At 44.7% G+C, this 26,977-nt stretch overlaps 1 protein-coding gene across 2 annotated transcripts in view; it reads right to left on the reverse strand.

Annotated features, from left to right (window-relative positions):
* Nucleotides 1-26,977, reverse strand: part of B4galnt3 (beta-1,4-N-acetyl-galactosaminyltransferase 3) — a 102,149-nt gene that overhangs the window by 28,465 nt on the left and 46,707 nt on the right. For both annotated transcript variants that reach the window (XM_031383215.1, XM_031383214.1), the window contains exons 2-3: nucleotides 5,903-6,006; nucleotides 4,726-4,803 (exon numbers count right to left, since the gene is read on the reverse strand). In XM_031383215.1, coding sequence (XP_031239075.1) covers nucleotides 4,726-4,803; nucleotides 5,903-6,006 — 182 coding nt within the window. The remainder of the gene's footprint in view (nucleotides 1-4,725; nucleotides 4,804-5,902; nucleotides 6,007-26,977) is intronic.

Below are 26,977 nucleotides of genomic sequence, written 5' to 3' on the forward strand. Positions count from 1 at the left end.
TGGAGCATGCCTTTAATCCCAGCACTTGGGAGGCAGAGGCAGGTGGATTTCTGAGTTCGAGGCCAGCCTGGTCTACAGAGTGAGTTCCAGGACAGCCACGGCTACACAGAGAAACCGTGTCTCGAAAAAACCAAAAAGAAAAAAAAAGAAAAAAAGAAAGTAGACAACTTATGCTGAGGGCTGGGACAAAGTGTGGAGGGTGGCTGGGGTGCAGGGTTTTCTTTTCCTTCTTTGAGACAAGGTCCCCTGTAGCACAGCCTGGCTTCAAACTTGCTATGTAGCCAGGGATGATTGTAAACTTCTGATCCTCCTGTCTCCACCTCCTGAATACCGAGACTACTAGTCTGTGCCACCACCCCAGTTCATATGCACTGCTGGGGACTGATCTCAGAGGCCTGGTACACACTAGGCTACATCTCCAACCCATGAATTGTATCTAAGGCCTCAAGCATTTCTTTCAAGCAGATGCCATACCACTGAGTGACTGAGCCAGCAAGATAAATATATGATGACACACATCTCTGTTAATTGTAGCAAAAGCTACTAGGTTCCACAGTGTAACTTGTAAGGAATATGAACTAGATCAGTAAAAGTTTTGTTTTTAAGATAAAGTCTCAACACGTAGCCTAGGCTATCCTCAAACCCAGAGTGATCCACTTGCCTCAGACTTCTGAGTGCTGGGATGGTTGATAGCATCAGACCTCTCTCCAAAATTCTTTTTTACAAAGCAGTAACAAAGCCAGCTGGAGGTGGCGCACACCTTTAGTCCCAGCACTTAGGAGGCAGAGGCAGGTAGATCTCTGTCAGTTTGAGGCCAGCCCAGTCTACAGCTTGGACTGCACAGAGAAACCCTGTCTCGTAAAAAAACAAACAAAAATATTAGAAGTAAATAAAAAGCAGTAACAAGGGCCAGGGAGATGTCTCAGTGGTAAAAGTGCTTGCCTCACAAGCCAGCAACCTGAGTTCCATCTTCAGCTACATAAAAAGTTGGCCGTGGACCAAGTCTGCAATCCCAGCAGTCCTACTGTGAGCTGGGAGGACACAGGACAATCACTAAGACCTAAGCACACAAGAGACCTTGCCGTCTCACAGTAGGACTGCTGGGATCGGATTCCTGAGAGTTATCTTCTGCCACCTCTCCCAAACAATGACGAGCTGGCTATGGTGACACAAGCCTGTGATCCTGAGGTAAAAAATCACTGTGGGCTCTAGGACATCTTGAGCTAATGTAAGCTCTAAGCAGTTTTAGGCTTCATGTCTCAAAAACAACAAACAAAGGAACAGCAAAACAAGAACAAACCCAGAACAGAACAATGTGTGAGGCTCTGGATTAAACACTGGAAACAAAGCCAAAGCTTTGAGTCTATGTCCTACCTCTGTTCACAGGTGAGAAGCTTTATCTACCAAATCTGTGGCTTGCTTAGGTCAGCTGGATTCACCTTCCTTGCTTATAATAATTATTACTACTATTATTTTAATAATAATATTATATATTGTAATAAATAACTACTACAGTAATTATTTATATAATTACTTTATTATTATTAAGTTATTATTATTTTGTTTTTTTTAAGACAGGGTCTCGTGCCAGGCAGTGGTGGCACATGCCTTTAATCTCAGCACTTGGGAGGTAGAGGCAGGTGGATTTCTGAGTTTGAGGCCAGCCTGGTCTACAGAGTGAGTTCCAGGACAGACAGGACTATAGAGAGAAACCCTGTCTCAAAAAAATCCAAAAAAAAAACAAAAAAAAAAAGGCAGAGTCTCTCTGTGTAGCCCTGATTGTTCTAGAAGTCACTCATTCTGCAGACCTCAAACTCACAAAGATCTGCCTGCTTCTGCCTCCCAAGTGCTGGGATTAAAGATATGCACCACCACTCCCTGACCCTTGTAATTATTTTTGTTTAGAGGACTCTCCTGGGTGGACAGAGTGTTCTAATGGACTTGCACACTGACCAACAGACGAGATGGCTGGCACTGGAGTTTGCCAGCGTACCAGAAAGTTTCTAAGAACAGGTATTCTAAATACACAGTCTCAGCTGTCCAATCTGCTTAGTCCCCTCTGACACACTAAGGACAGTAGCAACAGCTGCTACCCAGGGCAGAGAGGCAAGGCCTGAAGTATTCACTTAGAGCAAGACTCTCCACTAACTTCAACTTCTCAGACACACTGCCTGCAAAGTGGGTGGGCACCCTAATCCGAGAGCCACTGAGCTGGGCACACACAAGTCCCCCTCATGGGAGGGATGGAGAAGCTGGGTTGGAGTGGCTGTCACTCATCAATCTGTCCTAGGAAATCAGGGATTCTCTAAAGATCTATGAAGATTGAGTATTTTCAATCCTTTGATGTTTAAAAAATGAAATCGGCCATTTACCACTGAAAGGTCACATACATGTACAAAGATACCAAATATTTCTTTTAAAACTCAATTCTGGCCAGGTGGTGGTAGCATAGGCCTTTAACCCCAGCACATGGGAGACAGAGGCAGATGGATCTCTGTGAGTTCGAGGCCAGTCTGGTCTACAGAATAGAGCAGCCAGGGCTACACAGGAAAATACTGTCTTCAAAATCAACCAACCAACAAAACCCCCAAAAAACAAGAAAAGTCGATTCTGGCCGGGTGTGGTAGCACAGGCCTTGAACCGCAGTACTCTGTAGGCCGAGGCTGGTTCTGTGAGTTCCAACCCAGACAAGGCCTCTTTTTCTCAAGAAAAGAGTCCATTCTAGGACAGGTAATGGTGGCACATGCCTCTAATTCCAGTATTCAGGAAGCTGAGGCTGGAGGATCATAACTTTCAGGCTAGCCTGAGCTACACAGTGAGATCATATCTCCAAAATAACAGACAGAGAGAGTGAGCAAATGAGACCATGCTGGAAGCGCTGGCACATGCCTGTAATCCCAGCCCTTGAAAGCTGAAGGCAGAGGAGGAGTTCAGGTTCATTCTCAACTACACAGTTGAGACAACTCTACAGCCAGCCTGGGCAATATGAGAGACCCTGTCTCAAAAATAAACAACAAAAAAAAAGGTAGAAAAGAAAAGAGAACCAAGCTACCCAAATAGAGCGAAGCCTAGATACCAGAGCCACTGATCTTTAAGGCAATGGCTCCGCATCCTGTCTCCAGTGACCTGGTGATATCACCTAGAACAAAGGTACCAGCATTGCAATCCACCCTCCCACTGGGCTTTAAAACAGACAGTGTCACGGAGCAGAGGGGGCTAACATTGTCTCCTTCACTCTGGCTCTTGTGTGGGTGGGTTGGAAATCAAACCACCCAAGCTGGAGATCAATCTGCAGCAGGAACAACAAAGACAATAGACTGGCCCACACCGACAGCCAAGAAAAACAGTCTCTATCTGCCCCAGATGAAGGCCCCAAGATGAAGATCCTGGGCTCTAAACACACAGTAAAATATGACACCCCAGAACACCACGCTCTTCTAGAGCTTGAGTATAAACATGGACTCAAGGTACTCAATGGGCATGTTCATTAAAAAAATAAATAAATAAAAAGAATACCGAAGTCCTTAAGTACAAGGTTTCAGGATGGCTGAGGTTTTGTTAAGCGACAGACTGTTGCTTTGCTTTGCAGGCTCAAGTGACTAACTGCCCTGCTGTGTCACTGTACCTGGTGTGATTTTTGGACCCATGACAACTGCTTTCTGAAGCCGATTCTTAATGCATGTTTCTTTAGAACATCGGTAGCTCAGAATCTTAACAGGCATTTATGGAAAAGGCAATTCAGGGGCAAATAAATTTGGGACCTGCTGAGCTAAACCAAGCTAAACAGATTTCCCCAGGATTTCTCAGAATCTTTCATATGCTAATGTGCATTTCCAAGAACAGTGGCCCGGCACAGTGGGTTTTTATGTTTTGTTTTTGTTTTTGTTTTAATCCTTTTTAAACAACTGATTCCTTTCTTCCTGGAATATCTGAGATTTAATGGTTTGAGAAAGAACTCTTGGGGAGGTTGTTATCTTTAAGACTGGGGATTGGCATAGCCATGAAAGTCTTGTTAACTTCCCTAGACACTGCTTTCTCACCTATAAAATAAGGATAATGACCACTACGGTTTGGATGTACAGTGTCTCATAAGTCCCAGCCTACAGTGCTACAGGGAACGAACGGTGAAGCCTAAAGGAAGCAGGTTCTAGAGGCCTGCTGCTGGAGGAATATTAGGACCAGCCCTTCCCCCTCTTCTCTGCTCCTATCCACCCTGATGTTAGGATAAACCCCCCTTTAGCTCTCACCTCGATGTGCTGTGCTACACAGGCGCAAAGCAACAGAGCAAAACAAGCTAGAACTAAAACCTCTGAAACCATGAGTGATGACACCCTTCTTCCTTAGGAGTGGATTGTGCCAGGCGTTTGCTCTAGCAACAGAAGGCTGGGTTAATACAATACTGCTTTATAGAGTCAAAACAGCGCATGGGAGACAGACAGGCACACAGTAGGCCTGCATCAAATGTTTGTGCTCCCATTTCATCTGTTTAAGTGCCTTTAAAGACCAGGTTCGGGGCTGGAGAGATGGCTCAATGGTTAAGAGCACTGGCTGCTCTTTCAGAAGACCAGGGTTCAATTCCTAGAACCTACAACTGTCTATAATTCCAGTTCCAGGGGATTCAACACCCTCTTCTAGCCTAACCAAAGGATACGCATACACGGCAGGCAGAACACCAGCAACCCCCACCCCCTACACACACAGACCAGGTTCAGTAGAGACCTTTACCTCTGAGAGCCAAGGGACAGGCTTGTTCCACTTTAAGTAGCTACTGTTCTTACTCCTACTTCGGGCAATTTCTTGGTCCTATCAGAGAAACAAAGAATGAACTTGGTGAAAATATTATTGAGAAATTGAAGACAGGACAGGATTCTGGGCTCCTTGAAGCTGCCTGTGGAGAAGGCAGGGGTCATGAGACATATAGGTCCTGCTTCAAGGAAGCTTGTCAGCTTAAGGGGCACTGTCTCATTCATTATTTACACCACATCCCTGAGAAGAGTATCTCAGGCTTGTCAATATGCACTCTGGTTTCTGCTCACTTCCCTGAATTTTTCAATCATGAGAAAAATGGACTTTGGACCTCCTTGGAACAGGAGCTGTGATTTCTTATTCCTTCAACTTCCACCCCCAAGTTCTACCCAGACTTGTCACTGGTCTCAACAAATGGGAGCCTCTCCCAGACACCCTAGGCCCTCCCTACCATATGGGGCCACAGAGTTACTTTGATCTCATCCAACTTTGGGGATCCATTTCTGTTCTGTGATTAATGGTTGCCGGGGTTGGGGGTGAGAAGAGGGTCCAAATTGGATGGCCCTCAGTTTCCCTAATTTACCACCTGAGCAACACTATAGAGAAATGCTTCATGACAATCTACACCCCAGCTATTTTTGGGGAAGGGTATTGTCTACTTTACTACCTCTGGGTTTCAGTACCATGCGCCTGGCACTGGGGCAGTCCTGTCTCTAGGATATGCTGGTTAATATGCAGAAATGCTGTGTGTGTGTGTGTGTGTGTGTGTGTGTGTGTGTGTGTGTGTGTGTGTGTGTATGTGTAGACAGGGATGAAATCAAGCTAGACAAAAGTTCTACCTCTAAGCCATACATACCCCCAACTTATGGTGTGTTGTCTGAGACATATGCCACATACCTGGAACAGCTCAGACTTGGATAGTGTGAACAATGGTGCGAAAAGCCTAAACAACTAGGCCCACTGGGCCTTTGAGGAAGGCAAGATAGATATTTGCACTCAGCTAGAACTTCAAGGTAAGACTAGGGTTCTACCAGCTGTCTCCCCTCTGCATATACCACAAAGATTTTCCTTCTTTGGAGAGCAGCTGAGAGCAACTGATGGCCCTGGATGATCCACCAGCGATGAGGGTGGAAAACAGACTAGACATGCCACACACCTTGAGGCTCAGCCGCTGGGGACGATAGAATTGGAGATTCGGATCAACGGCTGGGATGTTCCTGCTGGCTAGGGCCTTGGCCAGTTCTCGCCAGCTGCCATACCCTGTGAAAGGGAAGAAGGAAAGAATAAGGACAACTTAATTCAGGAGCCCATAAATCTGTAGAGATAAGAGAGGTGACTGGCTTCTCCTCACCCCACCTCATAGGGTAGGTATGAAACGGGTGAGGCAGATGACGGGAAAGCCTTCCTGCCCTAAGTCAGAGAAGGTGAACTGGGCTATTGCCATGTACTGTGGGTCCACTACAACATGATTCTTACCCCACTAGCCAATGTCTGTTCATGGTAGGTGACTTCTCACAGGCCCAGTCAAGAAATGGTGGCAAAGGCTACTTCCAGGGCAGCAGCAGAGGATTATGGGAGCTGGGGATAAAGGGGGAAGGGGAAGGGGTGCTTCTCTCTGATCATTAGGATTGCTAGATAGAACCAGAACTGGAGGAGGCAGGAGAAAGAGGGCCTAAAACTTTGTATTTGTTCCACAAACTTAGTTCTGTCCTGATCTGGAGCTACCTGAGACACACTCGTGCCTGCCCTGGAACTGGTTAGTGTGCACACATCTGAGGAGGCAGAAAGAACCGTGGTGGGAAGGAGGGGAACAGGAAACTGTTGATGTGCAAGCAAGCATTCCTACACAAACAAAGAGGCAAGGTAAGGGTGGGAAGAGTCAGAACCCAGTGGTCAGTCTGTAATTCAATAGAATTACAACGCCTTCTTGACTATAGAGAGAATGGTTGGGCAGGGGTGTTGGGCTTAAAGTAAGCGAACTTACAACACTGTGGCCCATAAGCCAGAATCATGAACCATCAGACCAGTTTTTAAGATCACTTTATCCTCACTCCAGGTAAGGAAAATGGGAGCAAGGCTGCTGAGATGACCAATCTGGGATCATAGAACAAACAAGAGTACAGTGAGAACCTGAGGGGGCAGGGGCCTCGCCATTGGGCTGCTTTACTAAGAAGCCCTTGAGGGGCAGGGTTATAACTCAGCTCTGGAGTCCATGCTAGCACAACATAAGCTCTGCTCAGAAGGAGTCAGACTGAAGTACCACTGGAGCGGGGCAGGGAATCACATAAAAGGAGTTTGACAGCCATCCACCCTTGGGAATGAACAGTTGGCAGAAGGCACAAGTGTCGCGGGATCCCTGGGTGAGCACCAACAGAGACATAGCTAACTAAACAAAAACCAGAGAATAAGCAGCTTAGTGTGGTGGCAGATGCTTATAACATACCAAAAGTCCAGGGGAACAAAGGCGGGGCTGTTGAATCCAAGGCTAACCTGGGCTATATAGCAAGACTGTGTCTCAGCAAAACAAACCACCACAGGGTACAACCACCGTCTGGCCACACAGAGGGTAGACATCACGTTGTGCAGGAGTGCCAGGTGCTGACGCTGGGCAGGGTGGGCACAGAGTCACAGACTGGAGCTTGACTCGGGGGTCAGCCTGCTTTCTTATGTGGTTATGGTGTGTGTTTAGAAAGCACCTCAGAGGCCAGAGGCATGGCGTCATTTGAGCCTTTTCAGATGCTGGATTAGGTCAGGTGCGGAAAGAGGAGCCTGGAGCTCTCAGCCAAGGATCTATTTGTCTTCCAAGATTAAAGAAGACAGCCCCCACTAGCCAATGTCTGTCACCATTTACACATTCTCCTGCAGCTACTCTTTAGCAGAGCTTTGAGGAGTCCTGAAGTCAGAGGAGAGGGCTTAGCTATGGATATAGGCTATGGGTTGCTACCCAGATATTCAGTCATATTAAGTCACTGAGAATTCTGGCCTCCAAGGAGGCCACACACACACACACACACACACACACACACACACACACACACAAAGTGTCTGTCTGTCTGTCTCTGTCTCTCTCTGTGTGTGTGTGTGTAAAGAATATGCATGCATGCAGACCAGAAGGCACCAGGAGCCCTCCTCAATCACTCCATAACTATTTGAGGTTAGGTCTCTCTCCATGAACCTGAGGTTCATGTTTTCTCAGCAAGACTGAAAGCCAACAAGCCCTAGCAATGCTCCTGTCCCATGCCCCTGTACATGTGTGAGATTCTCAGCTTATTACATGGGCACTAGGATCTGAACTCTGGTTCTCATGACTGCACAGCAATTGCTCTAAATTGCTGAGCCATCTTTCCAGCCTCCATCCCACCCCTTTTTAAAGAAGAATCCTGTTAGGCTAATTTAGCTAGCTTAAATGCTCTTGATGTCTCTTCTTGGTAACTGAGCATCAACTGATTTCCTTAATCCACTCATTGGCTGTAAAGTGTACTGGCTTCCTTGCTGAACTCAGAACAGAACTCAGGTCTATACTAAGTGAAGAACTCTCAATCGATCAGTTCTATTCCTCTTCATCTGAAGGCTCTTTCTGTGGTCAATGAGGAAAAGATAGGAAACCCAGTGAGGTTAAATGGAGCCAGGCCCTCAACTAAAGGTCACAAGTATGTCTACATGGTTCTGAGATAGAAGATTTGGATGGTCAATAGATGAGTCTTCAGGCTTCAGAGTGACGGGTCTAACTGCACACACACACACACACACAATTGTAATGCCTTGAGCTAGCCACATCATCTCCTTAACCTTGCTTTCCTCATCGGGATGGTGGGAATAGAAACATCTGCTCCATTCACCAGGCCTTCTGTGAGCAGTGCATTATCCGGGTCTGACTCATAAAGTGCTTGATACACATCTCTTCCTCCTAACAGTTACTGGGTTGGGGGTTTGGATTTGAGAGTCGGGAGATAAGAATCCCAACCTTTTTAGAACTGTGTGAATTGCACAGAGCCAGGAGCTCTCTGCTCTCTGACCAGAGAGTAAGCAAACAGGGCAGTGGGGACTTGGATATGTCCTCTCTGCTGCTTGGACTTTGTGGTCCTCCATCACCTCCCATGGCCTGCCGGTGTTCACTAAGCACATGCTCTGTGCCAGGCACAGGCACTGTATTTGGATCCTCTTCATCTCTTGTCTCTGTATCCATTCTGGCAGTGGATACCCAGCCATTGCTTGCCCCCTGGGAGCAACTGGAGCTAAAGAATGTGCGGACTGAATGACTGACACTTGTCAATTGTCCCCTGTTAAGTGATTCCTCCCGCTTCTGGCCAGGCCTCTCCTTCCAGAGTACCAGCTGCCAGGGCCTGGTCCTCCTATAGCAGGTGTCACATTTATGCCGGGAGACAGACACGGGAGTTTCAGGTGTCAGACAAAACACCACTGTGGGCCTCCTGCTCTGCCCTCTCAGAGCTGGGCTATCAGGTTAACCATCAGCCAGAGCTTTGCCAACACCCTCCTGGGGTCAATACAGACTTCAAAGGCCTAAAGCTTATCATCCTAGCTCTCTACACCCTTATAGAACATATATATCCCTCAGTACCATTTTTAAAAAACTCTAACATGTGTAACTCCATCGCCTCCTCTCACCCTTTCTCTCAGAAATATTTCTCTCACCTTTTCAACAGAAATAATTCTGTGTTAGTGTTCGTGACTGGCCCTGGGGATTATTGTGGCTGCCCAGCTCCTCAGGGAGAGGGAAGAAAGGTGGAGTCCTAAGGTTTCCCTGGCTCCTGCTCACGAACAGATAAACACAGGTAGGGCTCTCAGGAGCTTCCCTCCCTGACAGGCCTCCAAGCCAGGGGCCTGAAGTGTAGTCAGCTATACTCTCCCGCCCTGCTTGCACCTGAGCCTCTGGGGGAGTTGTGGCTGCAGGCAAGCTGAAGCTTGCAGCCAGCAACTTGGGAATTGCATCTACTGCCCTCAGGAGTGCTACCCAAAAGGCCCCAAAGAGGGCCTCTGAGCCAGTGCCAGGGATGCACCTGCTCTACAGCCACTGTAGGCCTGCCTTCCTGCTCACACAAACATGTAGAAAGCAGAGAAAGCCAAGGCAGCAGATGAGGAGAGAAGACAGAGAGAAGCTCGACATCCTTTCTTATTTGCTGCTGCCGTCCTGGGAATACAGGTTCTGCTTGTATGTAGCTGAGCTCAGTAAGTTTCCATTCTGTAAGCACGGGTGATGATTAGCGTAGACTCCAGAAGGTAGGGCCCAGCCTGGTCACCTCGGAGCTATCACCATTATCAGGATCATCACTGCAAAAAACTAAACAACTAAACATTTCAGGGTCCCTTTACACGTCACCGCTATGACAGTTACAGTCCCATGCAAGGGAAATGCGAACCTAAAACCCTCTAGAAAAACCTAGAGCTGAGAGCCCAGGACTTTGAAGACTGGCCCAGAGCCTACACTTTAATCCTGAGGGACTCCTTGGTGACAGCCACTTAGGTTCTTTCCAGACCCTCTGCTGGGGCATTCTTTTTTTTTTTTTCTCCTGAACCCACTGGGTCTGTCTTCCTGTTGAAATGGGACAAAGAGATTCGTCAAGGAAAACTGGGGACCACCCCTTACCTCCAGGGGTGGGGAGAGTGTCTTTCAAATAGGGAGTTCAGAACTGCACTTGTCTAACATTTAGAATAAATAGCTAAGACTAATCAGCCAGAAGACTGGAGAAAAAAAATGAGAAAACAGACATGTGACAATCAGTCATTTACTGAACACCAGGTGTACACTGAGTGCATCCCCTACTAACAGCTGGAGCAAAACCACAGACACTTAGCTCTTTCTGTCCCATGGTTAATGAAAGGACCCAATTTTCCAAGAACTTGGCCTGGTCCTCGCACTTGTGTCCACACACAGGGAACAGACAGACACAGCAAGCTGGGCTCACTGCATGCGGGTGACATGATGATGCTCAAGGATTTTCTATTTTCAAAGACTCAAAAATGTTAGGCAAGACTATGAGCAAATTCTCTATGCTTAGGAACCTAGGAATCTTGTCTTTATGGTCCAAGAGTCTAGGAGAGGCAATGATACAGGAAATCACTGGCTCTGTGCAACAGCCAGAGAGGAGTTTCAGCAGGCATATCCCTAGACCTCAGCTGAAGGGTTAATGTTGCCCACAGAGGCACTGGAGGGTGTAAGACAGAACCTAAGTGGTTATTCAAAAGCCTGGGCCCCAGAGTTGGAGTGATGGCTCATCAATTTCAAGTACTTCCTGTTCTTTCAGAGGACTCGGTTTGGTTCTCAGCACTCATACCGGATGGCTCGCAACCACCTTTAATTTCAGCTTCAGGAGATCTGATACCTCGAGCCTCCATTGGCACCTGTACTCACATCCACATCTACACTCAGGGATACACATAATTTAAAAAATAAAAATAGGACTGGAGAGATGGCTCATTGCTAAGAGCACTAGATGTTCTTGCAGAGGACCTGGGTTTCCCTCCCAGTACCCAACAGGGTACCTCACAATCATGTGTACTTTCAGTTCCAAGGGTTCTGATGCCCTGTTCTAGCCTTTGTGGGCACTGCACACACACAGTACACAAACACATATGGAGGCAAAACACACGTGCACATAAAATAAAAATAAGTCTTCTAAAAACAAATACAATCTTAAAGTCCTAGACTCTCCCTCTGGCCTCTTCCCAGGTAAAAAGCAGAAACAGAGGTTCTTTCTCTTGACTGAGAGAGAAAAAATGGTTTCCATTGTTGGAGGACCTGGAGAGACAGAAGCATCATTGACAGAAAAAAGTGGGAGCCAGGATAAAAACAAACAAATAAAACCAAACCGCCATCATCTGAAGGTCCAGGAAGACAGGACGAGGAAAACAGAGGGGAGTGTGTCTGTGAGAAGCATGCAAGAATGCCAACTAGTCACTACGGTAAGAGGAGGGAAATGGCATAGTGGCACGCAGCGTCAAAACCACACATGGGAGGCAGAGACTGTGTCTTAAGTAATGTTTTAAAAAGACAAGTGAGAAGTCGGGCAGTGGTGGCACATGCCTTTAATCCCAGCACTTGGGAGGCAGAGGCAGGCAGATTTCTGAGTTCAAGGCCAGCCTGGTCTAGAGTGAGCTCCAGGACAGCCAGGGCTACACAGAGAAACCCTGTCTCGGAAAACCAAAGACAAGTGAGGACAAGCAAGAAATTCTTAACAATTAACTGCTAATGACAAGAGCCTGGACTTTGGAGATGGGTACAGTAAAATGCTGACATAGACCCAGGAGGGCTCTACTCAGAAGCTTCTCTTCCACACATTACACCACCCCACCCACTAATGGGTTGCATGTGCTTCACGCACAGACAACCATCATAGCTACAAATGGACATCTGCCTGGGCTCATCTCTGCTACAGGCTTTTGACACACACTGTCTTATTTCAGCTCCACAGCAATCACTTGATGTTAACAAAATTCCCCATTTACTGAAGTCCTCACGACCTCCACACAATAGCATTGAGAAACTGCTTGCTCTTCAAAAAAAAAAATCTTTTGAGAAGTACTTTACACAGGACCTTCAGTCTGTGGTACAAAAAGGCAACGGAATCTAAGAGAAGAATCCTCGAAGCCAAGGACATTTTCTTAGGGTCCACACAGCTTTGGTTTGGACCAACAACCAGAAGCCTTAGACTCCCCAGCCCATTACATTTGTTATCTGCTTTTACAGTACCCCACACACATTTGCAGTGTTGGGGATCCAACTTAGGGGGCTGCGTGAGCCAAGAAAGTGATCTACCACCGAGCCACCGAACATAATCTTTTCTCAGCAGCCTGAGTCTCTTTTCTGCATCTGGCTGGAGAACAATCTGATGTGAGTGCCAGCCAGCTGCTAGACCTGAGGAAAGAGACTTGCCAAAACCAGATGAGGTTGCTGTAACCTGTTCTCGGGAAGGAGAAGGAATGGGACAGGAGGGCACACAAGACAGTAGCAAGATTATTGGAGTAAGGTGTGGTGGCATACCCTTTTAATCCCAGCACTCGGAAGACAAAGGCCACCTTGTCTACACCGAGTTCAAGCCAGCCAAGGCCACAGGAAGATAGATTATTGTCAATTTAGACTTTCCCCTCCTCCTTCCTATGAAAGGTCATTTAAGTGAAACTTCAGGGATTTGTATGCACTGAGAGCAGAGAATTAGACCATGAGGGTCAGCGCTCTTCCCAGAGTCACCGCCACATATTCTTGGTTCGTTTTATGTTCATCCAAACGTCATGAATCTTTTTTCCATTTTGTGGACAGGGACACAGGGACCTAAAGGTAAGTTCACTGAATGTCTAATCTGCAAGGGGAGCCAGTGTGAAGGACCAGTCTGAAGTCAGTCTTTGATTCTTGGCCCAAGGCACAGCGTGCCATCACAGTGCTTAACTGCACCTGAGTCCAGTTAGGGAAAGCCTGAAAATTAGCTCCGTGCAAGCAAAACCATGCCTCTCTCTCTCTCATAATTAGATTCCTGCTGCCTTGAGCAAGCACTTGAAGCATGTGAATGATAAAGAGTGGGTGGTGTGAACAGCTGGAAGAGTTACCGCACAAGCGGTGTCTCCTCACAGTTCTGTGCTAGGGCCTGGATGAAGTGACAGGCATTGACCCTGACGTTCTGAGACACTTGACAACCAGCTGCAGGCTGTCACAGCACCCTGTGGACACTCGCCATGGCAGAGACGTTAAAGTCACAACCCAAGGGTCCCTGAGTGACTTATTTCCTTTTTTCCCTTTCTCTCTCTTACCCTCTCTCCTCACCTCTATCACTTTACTCTCTAGCTTCAATGAAGCTTACTCTGGAGACCAGGCTGGCCCCCCAACTCACAGAGATCCACCTGCCTCTGCCTCCAAAGGCACTAATCTAGCCTTCTTTCTCCTTTCTAGACATAACTTTGAGATGTGTATATGTGTTGAAAATACATATAACACAGACTAATCTTGACTACCAAGTTGGTAGGTCTGAGAGACACCTAGGAGTTTGGTTGAGTACCTTTAGTGAGTCTCTAAGGTGCTCCCTGAGAGGACTGGCATGAAGCCTCTGGCCTAATAACTGTTTCAACCAACTGACAGAGTTAAATTCTGAAGTAGCAGAATTGTGGAAGGTGGAGCCTGCATGAATGAAGTTGCTCTCAGTGAGCCTGTCTCTAACAGGAATGCCTTGCTGGAGGCCATGTTCTGTACTTCTCTCTGTATTCTCTTTATGGTGTGAGCAGCCCCACATGCCTCCTTATCAGGATGCATGACCCTCTGAAATCATAAGTGAAGTACAGCATCCCCTGTTATTTCTGCCAGGCAGTTTAATATAGCAATGCAAAGGCCAACAGAATAAGTAACAAAATTTATCTTTTTTTTGGTGGGGTGTGGAGGGTTTGAGACAGAGTTTCTCTGTGTAGCCCTGTCCATCCTAGAACTTATTCTGTAGACCAGGCTGGCCTTAAACTCAGAGATCTTCCCTCGGCCCTCCTGAGTGCTTGGAATAAAGGTGTGCGCCTCTACTACCAGGTTAAATTTATTATTTTTTATACATCTGCGAGTGCCCTTTCATGAGCTACACTGTTAGAACACTCTACCTTTTTCTTTTTTCTTTTCCCTTCTATTCCCTTCTTTTCTTTTCTTTTTCCTGATTCTTCACGACAGGCTTTTTCTGAGTAGCTCTGCTGTCCTGGAACTCTCTCTGTACACTAGGCTGGCCTTGAACTCACGGAGATCTGCCTGCCTCCGCCTCTGAGTGCTGAGATCAAAGGCATGCGCCACCGCTGCCTGGCTATCACACTTCAGCTGCATTTAGGTGCACAGTTCAGTGGCAGCGAGCTCATGCGCACTGCTGTAAAGCATCCTCCCCATAGCACTTTCATCGTTCCGAGCTGAAACTCCAGCTAGGGGAAGCAACTCTGCTCTCTATAAATTTACTGAGTATCTCATATACACGGAATCATACAATATGTGTTAATATATATTTAGCTAATTTCATAATTATAACATTATTTCATAGTTCAACCATATTGAACCGCAGGTCAAAATTTCCTTCCATTACTTTAAGGTTGAGCAATATTCCATTGCATATGGGTATATATGTACCCATATACATATAATATATATGCCCATATACATATATATGCATATACATTCACACACACACACATATATGTGTGTGTTTGTGTGTGTATGTATGTGTATGTATATATATATATATATGTATATATGTACACATATACATATATGTATCTATCTATCTATATATGATTTTCTTTATCTATTCATCCATCATGGAAAGTTAGGTTGTTCCTACCACTAGGATATTAGGGCAGGGGAGAGGTAGGAGGAGAAGCTGAAAAGGGTATATGTGTCTCTTTGAGACTCTGTTCTCACATTTTCCAGAAAGGCACACTACTGAACCACAAATAAATAAATAAATAAATAAATAAATAAATATCTAGCAAGTACTGAAGACCAAAGGGACCAGGCTGCTCCTATATCAGTGGGATAGATGTGGTAATAAAACTTGAGTTTCACTAAGGATGCAGAGAGTCTGGAGAGCCCTGGCTTGGAAAAAGAGTGGTATATTGGTATGATCGAATTGAACCACTCCCAGTCCATAACAAGAAAAGAAGCAGAAGTCACAAGAGGCCTAAGGAGAGGTGTTTCCCAGGAATACTGATGTTCTAGTACACTAGGCAGTATGAAAACAATTTCAACACATCTTGGCTTCCAAGAGTGCTTAAAACTTTCTGGCCCCTTACAATCTGCAAGCTCAGGAAGTAAGTGTAGGGACTGTTGGCTGTCTGTGTATCCTCCATGAAGCAGGTATTTCAGAGTAACCATTTAGAACATTTTTTAGTCCAATTTGATATTGTGGCTACATGGAATGAACATGATGTATACCAGTGTACTAGTGTATGTGTGTGAGTATATGTGTGTGTCACTAGGTGTATGTATAAGAATGTGTATCTATGTGTGACTGTGAATATGTATGTGTATATGTAAGTATGTGTGTGAGAGAATATGTAAATATATGAGTGTCTGTATGTGTGTATGAATGTGTGTGAGTATGTATGAGTGTGTATGCATGTGTGTGAGAGTGTGTATATGTGTATGAGCGTGTGTGTATGTGTAAGATATATGTGTGTGTATATGTTTGAGTATATATGTGCATGTATGAGTATGTGTGAGTGTGTATGTGTGTGTGAGTGTGAGAGTGTATATATGTATATATGAATGTGTATATGGTATGAATGTGTGAGTGTGTGTATGTGTGTGAGTGTGTTATGTGAGTGTGTGTGTGTGTGTGTGTGTGTGCAATGAGGTCAGTCTGGTCTAGAACTTGTAATCTTGTCTCAGCTTCCTGAGTGCTAAGAATACAGGTATCTGCCATGTGCCTGGTTCTGGATACTTTGTACTCCTGTGGTAAGACATATATCATGCCAGATGCACACTGGTAATATGTGATACAACCAATGAAAACTCGGCAACTAAACACAAACTGGAAAACTAGTCCTCTGATGTGGTTTGATCTGGCTAGAACCACAGGCTTCAACTTAAGCCACAGGTAACTTTGGGAGATGGCTATGGAGAACTCAGGAGCTGAAGAAGGGGTATCATAGTTGAGGCTACCTGGTCTGTACAGTGAATTTCTGGCCTGCCAGGACTATAGATCCTACCTTTGTTTTGTTTTATTGTTGTTGTTTCTATTTTTCTTCCTTTCTTTTCTCTTTCTTCCTTTCTTTACTCTTTCTTTCTTCCTCTCTCTCTCTCTCTCTCTCTCTCTCTCTTTCTTTTTGTTTTTTGTTTTTGTTTTTTCAAGACAGGGTTTCTCTGTGTAGCCCTGGCTGTCCTGGAACTCACTCTGTAGACCAGGTTGGCCTTGAACTCAGAAATTCACCTGCCTCTGCCTCCCAAGTGCTGGGATTAAAGACGCATACCACCACTTTCTGGGTCTTTCTTTCTTCCTTTCTTCCTTTCTTTCTTTCTTTCTTTCTTTCTTTCTTTCTTTCTTTCTTTCTTTCTTCCTTTTTTTCTTCTTTCTTTCTTTCTTTCTTTCTTTCTTTCTTTCTTTCTTTCTTTCTTTCTTAAGGCAAATTGGGGAAAGACCACAAAATAAATAAAATAGAGAATCACATCACCAGGTCCCAGAAAGGTCAAGAACCAAAGGTCAAAATCTTTAATATCTCAACACCCCTGATGTCTGCTTAGGATTCAAACCCCAGTCCTACCTATGGGAGCCTGGCAACTCCATTCAAATATCAGTGTGTGTGTGTGTGTGTGTGTGTGTGTGTGTGTGTGTGAAGGGACTGGGGTGAGGGTGGAGGTCTTCCCTGTGAAAACCCTTTAGCTGTACATAATTGACTTGATCTTTAAAGAATGAGGGTTTTTTTTTTCTGAGAATCATTCTATTTTTAAGGCTAAAGTATACAAATGTAGATATAATTAGAGGTATCAAAGACACAAACATTACAATATCTAGAGACTTTATAGAGTATCTGGAAGATGGTAGAGTTGATTATTAGATTATTTTCCCTGAGTTATACAAAGAGATGGTGTTCTAAATGTATTTCTTGAGAAGGTAAGAAAAACAGTTAGACTTTCTAACCAATGGGCATGATGGCTCTTGCCTCACACAGAAGAGGCAGAGTGAGACAGAACTTCAAATTCAAACACAGTCTGAAGTAAGTGTGTGGCGCACTCAGTAGGCAGAGGCAGGCAGAACTCTGAGTATGAAGCCAGTCTGGTCTACGTATTCTGGGACAGCCAGGGCTACATACAGAGACTTTGTCCCAAATAAACAAACTAAAAACCTCAGCTTGTTGCAGTCTAGGGAAGCTGAGAGACCATAGCTACAAACTCAAATAGCATCTCCACTAGAAAGCTAAAGGCTAGAAGCCTACGGTGTCATTATCTGAGACACAAAACGAGATCGGAGAAAGACCCATGACAAAAATCCAGGTCTCTGTTCTGGCTCAGAGTACATCCCTTGTCTGCTGACAAGTGAGGCCATCTAGTTTGTGGGTCTGGTAGCAAGTCCCCAAGATTGTTAGGTCTGTTTAGCTTGGCCTCTGAGAACACAAGCCTTCTTGTGGAAAGAAGGTCACGGTCCACAGAGGCAGCTTGGAGAGCGCATTTCCCTGAGAATCTGAGAACGTGCTAGTGACGGGCTGGATCAGTCCTAAATCTGACTTTGCTAACCACATGAAGACGGCTCTGAGGTCTTCAGGAGCAAGGCTGGGCATGACCTGTGGCCACAGTCTGCAAGGTAAGAGCCTGAGAGACATCAGACTTCACTGGCACACCATTTATTATCCTCCTACATGATTTTCAAAACCATAACTTACATGCACAGAAGCGCACTAAGTACTTCTTTGACATGTTAATCTCCTAACATTTCACATAGAAGGAAAAAAAAAGATGCTTTCTTTAGGTTAAGAAGCAATTTTTAAAGTAAATGAATAAAGGCTGATATATATAGCTGTGACAAAGCACTTACCTAGGATGCAGAAAGCCCTAAATTCCATCCCTAGAATCACAAAAAGGCAGTATTTATTTTGTACGTTATGTGTGTTGCTACCAACGAAATCAAGGCCTCATATATGTGAAGCAAGAACTCTATCAACTGAGCTATACTGCCAGTCCTGGAGATTATATCATATAGGTTCTGGGGATGAACCTCAAGTCACTAAGCTTAGCAGTAAGCACCCTTACCCGCTGAGTTTCTTAATGACTTCCCCTTGAGTCTTTTTTAATCAGTAAGATAAACTACTGCAAGTATGCTGGAGAACAGGATTTAGACTCGGAAGGAGCTAAGAAGGAAAACATACAGTTCAGCGGTGTTCTCTACCTCCACAGTAAGTATCTGTCCTTTGGGGCTGGGGGATGACCTGAGCTGCATCCCCAAGTAGAAGAAAGTGACCCCCACAAATTATCTTCTGACTTACACACACACACACAGAGCACAATACAATATAAACAAATAAGTAAATATAATTTTCTAAAACTTGAAGAATCAGTCCCTTGAGCTGTCGATATTTTTTGTTGTTCATTTGTTTACTTTAGTTCAGATGACATTGATTATAATTCCATAAAATTACCTCTGCTGGTCTGCTCTGACCTTCATAAAGTCAATGAGACCTTGATTCAAGATGGCTGATTAAACTACTGAGTGATAGTTTTATATTCTCTATAGACAAGAAAATAACTAGCTCTAGCCAGGCATAGTGGCACATGCCTTTAATCCTAGTACTTGGGAAATACAGGCAGGTGGATCTCTGTGAGTTTGAGGCCAGCCTGGTCTACAGAGTGAGTTCAGAATAGCCAGGGCTACACAGAGAAACTCTGTCTCAAAAACAAAAACAAAACCAACCAGATGATGATGATGATGATGATGATGATGATAATGAAGAATGACACTACTATTACTACTAATAATAATCAAACATACACATAAACACACACACACACAAAACTCATCTCTGTGGCTTTAAAGAAAAGTGAGAAGTTCACTAAGCCAACTGATTTTATATATATAATTTGATATAATATACAACATTTGATTTGTTACAAACTATATTTTCTGAACCCTAGTCAAGATATATGATTGAAACAAATGCTGACAAGGATTCAGGGAATAGATAACCCTAGAATATTCCTGATGGGATATGAGCTAAAGCAGCCACTACAAAAACTACTTACAGAGATGCCCAAAAATGAACACTAGAACTGCCAGCACAGGTGTCTGAGCACCTCAGAGACCGAAGCAGGAGGATTCCAGGGAGTTTGAAGCCAACCTTGACTATTTAATGAGATCCTATTTCTAAATAAATAGATAATGCCGTATGATCCAGCCACATTACTCCTTGGTAATATTACTCCAGAAGGAATCCAAGTCGGCTCAAAAGAGGCATCTGAACACCCACCCGTGTTCATTGCATAATTAGCCATAATAGTTAAGATGCGTAATCAGCTTAGATGCCCATTAACAGATGAGCAGACAGATAAGCAGACAGACAGACAATTATGTGGTCATACAACCGAGTTTCATTAAACCACAAAGAATACTATTACGTAATTTTCAGGAAAATGGATAGACCTGGAGATCTCACGTTAAACAAGGTTAAGTTAAATAAACACTGTATATTTTCTCATATGTTTAATGTATATGTCTGTATGTGTGTGTGTGTATGTATGTGCATGTGTTTATGTGTGTGTATATGTATGTTCTTGTCATGTGACATGATAGTAGAAGGGGACTGTGTAGGAGGGAAGGAGGAGTCTAATGACCAGAGATGAAAACAAAGGGTCTTGTTGAGCATGAATATAAACAAAGTACAAAGTATACTTGTAGAGGCTGTAACGAGATCCATTTTGTACACTAACTAAATAATGATGATATGTAGTCTTACTACGTCAATACAACGTTAGGAACCCAGACCAAAAAGTCACATTTGATAGTCAATTATTGCTCTCAGCTGTCCCAGCGTACATATGGGATACTAAGCCAGGGAGGCTCCTGCAGGTTCAGCCTTGTCTCAAATAAATAAATGGGTAAATGAATGAATAAACAAAATTTAGCTGTTGCTAAATTCGCTCGGATGACTGTTGGCGCTGACCTCTATGCACCTCTGATCCATCTGAAGCTGTGTCAATAATAAGGATGTTGACTGAAAAAACACAAATAGCTCATTCAATAACTCTCTACTCCATGTGCAGTCCCCACAACTCACTGGTTTCTCCACTCCTTCCCTTTCCCTGAGCCAGGGGTGGCTCCAGGTGCAACCCTCAGAGGGAAGAGTCAGGAGCGTGGGGCTATGATGAAGCCAGATAATCATGGAACTCCTCAGTGAGGAGCAGGGAAGTGAGTGACAAGGTACATCAGAAGGCACTTTCGGAGTGAACGTCTCAGGGTTGCCTATCCCAAGCACTGCTGGAAGCTGCCGGAGAGGCTCGGCTCTGTTCAGCCTGGCCCTGATAGACCCCAGCATTCATCTGGAAGGTAGCGTCTGACTGGTTTAATGAACCTCTGATGCCAGGTCTAGTGGAACCAAAAAGAAAACCAAGGGCATCTAAGTAGATGAGCTGACAAACACTGCTCAGAAATGGGTCAGGCTGCCCTGGTTCTCTATCCCAAAAAAGGGAGAAGTAGAATGTGTTTGGGAGAAGGCCCAGATGACGTTGTGGGAAAGATAAAAGGCAACAGAGAACCTTTCCCTCCTGAGCCAGGCACCACTCTTCCCCGGCTAGTGCTGGCTGGATCTCATCCACTCTCATTTTACCTGATACTTACATGGGCTCTGGAACTTTCTCCTACTTGGGGTGCTTGTAAAGACAATTAAGGTGGAGAGTTTGGACCTTTCATTTTTGTTTTTTTGATTTTCTTTCTTGAACATAAACTTTGATGTTTAATGATCTCTGATTGCGGTCTGTATCCTAGTAATACCTAAAGCTCTTGGGGAGCGATTAGCTGTTTAGCCTTCCCAGGTCTTAGGGGATATCTTTTCCATGTTTCAAAGAGTCTGTTGTAGGCAATTTGTTGGGTAAAATGCAAATTTATCCCCTTGGGCTGGTTGGAGCACTGAGCTACGTTTCCCCAGAGTTCACCACCATACAAAAACCGATACAGCTTTCACACACAGACTACAGTCTGTTACCTATTTCAAGTTGGCTTCTTGGATCAGTATATTGGAGTTCTGATGGTTGCAGGGAATAGCTAAGAATAGAGAAAAAGCTTTTAAAAGAAGCTTAAAAGAAAGGTACATTCAATCAACAGGCTAGATTTACCAAGCACCATGTGGGGCATAGCTGCTTTGTCTGATGGTCAAGCATGGTATAACAAATGAAGTTAAGAGTCAGAGAGTTCTGGACTGAGTCCCTGCCCACTACTTTTTAGCTATATGCCTCTTGCCAAGTCAGTTATCATTTCTTCTTCCCACTGAATCATTCGGGGACTTGAACAAATTCAGCCAAAAAATGCTCAATGTATACGAGGCTGGGTGGCTCCATTCAGTACTAAGACTAAGGGCGGCTCCATTCAGTACTAAGACTGTGGCTTACTGATTTCCCACACTCTGCCAGGCGTTGCACTTTCACTCATTCCCACCACAGAAGCAGGAAGGTACCATTTCTCAGTAAGACCGAGGCTTAAATAATTTATGGGCTTTGCTCCAGATCTCACAAATGGCTGAGCTGAGATCCAGACTACTGTGTGGTTTCAAAGTCCATGCCACGGGCTGCTCAGTTAATCCTCAACACGGCTCTGAGAAGCTGGTCTTATGGTGCCTCATTTATGGAGGACGGATTATGGAAACAGTGATGGGGCAGCAGGAAGCCACAGCTCAAATCCCTGTATGGCACTTCTACAGCCAGTCCTACCTCCCAACTGTGTTTTTTTTTGCACAGCACCCAGGATGAGTAATTCACAGGGTACACAACAAGGTACACAATGAAACATAAAGGATTCTGAGAGTCAGAGGACATTACATTGTGAAGAGGACCCAAACAGGTATTTTTTTTTTAAGATTTACTTATTTTATGTATATGAGTACACGCTGTAACTGTACAGATAGTTGTGAGCCTTCACCTGGTTGTTGGGAGTTGACTTTAGGACCTCTGCTTGCTCTGGTCAACCCTGCCGGCTCTGGTTGGCCCAATCACTCTGGTAGACCCACTCGCTCAGTCCCTGCTTGCTCAGGCCCAAAGATTTATTTATTATTATAAATAAGTACACTGTAGCTGTCTTCACACCAGAAGAGGGCATCAGATATCATTATGGGTGGTTGTGAGCCACCATGTGGTTTCTGAGATTTGAACTCAGGACCTTTGGAAGAGCAGCCAGTAGTATTTTGAGGTAGGTGCATTTCTGAGGCTCGCCCATACCTACACACGGTTCCCAAACCTGATCCATAAAGTTTTTTTTTTTTCTGAAATAAAATTAGCATGAAAACACTACCTCCTCTGAATGTCAGAGCACAGAAACCTGCCAGGTAGAATACAGGATCCTTTCATGCTCACACATCCTTCCTCTGTCGTTTTCCTAAAAGCTCTTTTTTTCTTGCCTCAAACCCCACTAACTCACCTTTGTGGCTGGCCCTGTTCTTCCAGAGGACTCCCCTCCTTACTCACTGTCCCGTAGATCATAACATTGTCTACGTCTATTGTCTATTGTAACTTCCTTACATTTGCACTGACTTTTCCTTCTATGGACTTTTAAACTTACCCAGTCCCTATATGAACATCTTTGAGGCAGCTAGAACTTAGAAAAACCAAACTCTTGATATTTGCTTCTAAACACAGGTCCCCGGAATACGCACATCTTAGCAAATGGCAACGGCCAAGTCTAACATCTTTGGGGCTGTGAGCATGTCCCAGAGGTAGGATGCTTGCTCAGTATGCATGAGGCCTTGAGTTCTATGTCCAGCACTGAGGGGTGAGGGGCAGTTAATGAACTGTGGGAGACCTAAGAACTGCCATCTAGCAAGTTCCCAAAGAATGTTCAGGCTACTGTTTCTCAGTCCTTGAGTAGCCAAGTTTTCTGGAAGAGTCTTGGTTGCTTATGACTGAGCTTAGGTGGTAGAAATACTTGCTGAATGTGTGCAAAGTCCTGGGTTCAATTCCCAATGCTGGAAAAACAAAGTTTAAAGGTACATTTGAGCAAATTACCTCTCAACCAATGGCCATTTAACTGTCTCCAATCAATGCTTCATACATATTCAACTGCTATGATTCCAAGACTAAGATCCAACATGAGATTGTTGAGTCACATGTGTTAGAACTGAAGCATACACATTAGCATGTTAGCTTCCCCAAACACGGAAACAATTCATCGTCATCTACACTGGTTTTTAGGAGACAGGATGGCTCGGATGATCAAGGCGCTTACCACCAAGCCTGTTGACCTGAATTCAATCCTCATGGCTGGAGGAGAGAACTGAATCCCGCAAGTTGTCCTCTGGCAGCTTCTGTGCCATGACTCACATCCATCCATACACGTACACAATGAATAAATAAATACAATAAAAACATTTAAAATATATTCAAAACACAGATGTGTGTGTGTGTGTGTGTGTGTGTGTGTGTGTGTGTGTGTGTGTGTTTCTCTTAGAGCTTTTATTGTTATGATGAAACATCATGACCAAAAGTCAAAAGCAGCTTGCGGAACAAAGGGTAATTTGGTTTATGCTCCTACATCATGTTCATCATAGAAGGAAGTCAGGCAGAAACACAGAATAGGAACCTGGAAGAAGAAGCTAATGCAGAGGCCCACAGAGGGGACCCGCTTACTGTTGCTGCCCATGGCTTTCTCAGCCTGTTTTCTTTTCTTTTTCTTTCTTTTTTTTTTTTTTTTTTTTTTTTTTGGTTTTTTGAGACAGGGTTTCTCTGTATAGCTCTGGCTGTCCTGGAACTCTGTAGACTAGGCTGGCCTCGAACTCAGAAATCCCCCTGCCTCTGCCTCCCAAGTGCTGTGATTAAAGGCGTGTACCATCACTGCCCGGCATCAGCCTGTTTTCTTATAGAACCTTGGAACCCATGACCACTTGTCCAAGAGAAGCCCATACTCAGAATAAGCTGGGCCCTCACCTATCAATATATATAAGAAGTTAAAAGAAGAAGGAGATGGAGAAGGAGGAGGAGGAAGAGGAGGAGGAGGAGGAGGAGGAGGAGGAAGAGGAGGAAGAGGAGGAGGAGAAGGAGAAGGAGAAGGAGAAGGAGAAGGAGAAGAAGAAGAAGAAGAAGAAGAAGAAGAAGAAGAAGAAGAAGAAGAAGAAGAAGACCATAGCAGTGCCAGTCCTAAGAGCCCAAACTGTAAATACCCAAATGCCCATCAGCAATTAATGAAACCACTTGGGAGACAGATGAGACAGGAAGATTAGAACATGGGTTCAGGACCAGCCTGGGTTACATAGCGAGTCCCAAGGTAGCTGAAGCTGTATAGGGAATCTCGGTCTCAAAAAACAAAAACAGAGCCAGGTTAACAGCACACACTGTCAATCCTGGAGGCAGAAGCAGGGGGACCTCTGAGTTTGAGGCTAGCCTGGTCTATACAGTGAGTTCCAGAACAGCCAGCAAAACACAGTGAGACCCTATCTCAAAATAAAAGGAAAAAATGTATATCTCAAAAGACAAAACCAAAAGTGGCTAGGGATGCAGATTAGCTGTTAGAGTGCCTACTTAGCAAGTCCTTAGTCCTGGGTTCAATTCCCAGCACCCATATACAGGGCATGGTGGGAGAGTTTGTAATCTCAGCACTCAGAAGTAGAGGCAGGAGAATCAAAAGTTCAAGGCTATCCTTGGGCTACATGAGTTTGGGGCTAACCTCAGATAAAGGAGACCATGTCTTACAAAAAGGAGAAGAGGGGAGGGGAAGAAAGATAGAAAGGAAGGGAAGAAGGAAAGAAAACAAAACATCATATATGCATGCATGAAATAATATATATAAAACACAGTATAACAATCATCTACATCATATTTATGCTATACCATATACTACAAGTCACCTAGAATGACTTCTAGTGGGCTGGAGAGATGGCTCAGTGATTAAGAGCACCAACTACTCTTTCAGAGGTCCTGAGTTCAATTCCCAGTACCCACATGGTAGCTCACAACCATCTGTAATGACATCTGATGCCCTCTTCTGGTGTGTCTAAAGACAGCTACAATGTACAGCATACAGCTACAGAATGTATAAGATAAATAAATAATTTAAAAAAAAAGAATGACTTCTAGTATACAGAAGGACGTGGTAAGTTATATGAAAGGACATTTGGGTATCCTCAGATTACAGCAGGGCCTAGAACCTTCTCCTCTGGATACTGGGATGACTGCTCAGACTCATGCTACATCAATAATCCTGAAAATACTACTGTTTGCTAAGTGAAAGGAAATCCAAACACAATGGGGTACCTGTTCCATGGACCATTCATATGAAAATTTTCAGAATAGGCAAATTCAAGGAGATTAAAAAAAAAAAAAGATTACCCGGGGCGGTGGTGGCGCATGCCTTTAATCCCAGCACTTGGGAGGCAGAGGCAGGGGGATTTCTAAGTTTGAGGCCAGCCTGGTCTACAGAGTGAGTTCCAGGACAGCCAGGGCTATACAGAGAAACCCTGTCAAAACCAAAATGGTTGCCTGTACTGGGCATCAGAGAGGATGAGAAGACAGAGTGATTGTTACTGTGGGCTTGGTTCCTTTGGAGATACCAAAAAAAAAAAAAAAGTTTTGAAATTCAATACTAGTTTCACTGAATTGTACTTTTTTTTGGCGAGGCAGGGTGGGGGGGTGCACAGTGCTGGGGACTGCTCTATCCCTGAGCACTTAGCCACACCCCTAGCTCCTACTGAAATACATACATATATATATATATATATATATATATATATATATATATATATATATATATATATATATATAAAGTGTGTGTGTGTGTGTGTGTAAATATATAGGACGGGCACTGAGAACCTGAACTACCTCTCTTTGCCAGCAGGATTTCTGGGTCTCTATTCTTCCTCCCTCCCAAAGCATCCCCACCCCAAGCTGAATTGTCATGGATCCCTAGAAAGCCAGCAGTAGGTCTCTCTTCAAAGCTGACCCCTCAGGATTTGTAGATAGTGAGTCCCTCCCCCTCACGCCCAACCCCCTCCTCTTTGTGCACAGATCGTTTACTTATTAAACCAATTAGATCAAATGACTCACACTGCACCCTTGGGCATGAGCTGGTGTAAACATCTCACTAGAGACTGACTTGTTCTTGAAAGGGCCTGTGTCCCTCTCAGCTCAGGTGACAACCCCTTTCCCTAGTATTTCTCAGATCATGGTAGGAAGAAACTAGAGGAATACGGAGATGGGGGGAAAATTGTCACTCCATCCCAGAGCTGTGTCACCCCCAAGGAAGACCATACTACCTCCTCAAAGAACTGACACAAAAGCCTTCTTATTTCCCTGGCTTTGCATCTGAGCAAACTCCTATCAAATTCCTGGTGCCTCAAAGGAGCCTGGGGCCTCACATGCTAGGCAAGAGCTCCATCACTGAGGATCAAGACCAGCTGAGTGTGCAAAGCTATCCAGAGCCTCTGGTCCACCCAACCCTGCTACATCTCAGCCCCACCCAGTAACACCCAAAGCTATTTCTCATGGTGCTCCACCCTTGACGGAAACCTGGTTTGAGTTAGAGGTCCTCGAGGTGGCAAGTTGCATGCCCTGGCCAGCCTAGGCAACCAGGGCCCATCACTTGCCTTA

Source organism: Mastomys coucha, unplaced genomic scaffold (genome assembly GCF_008632895.1).
Source record: "Mastomys coucha isolate ucsf_1 unplaced genomic scaffold, UCSF_Mcou_1 pScaffold20, whole genome shotgun sequence".
NCBI classification, from domain to species: domain Eukaryota; kingdom Metazoa; phylum Chordata; class Mammalia; order Rodentia; family Muridae; genus Mastomys; species Mastomys coucha.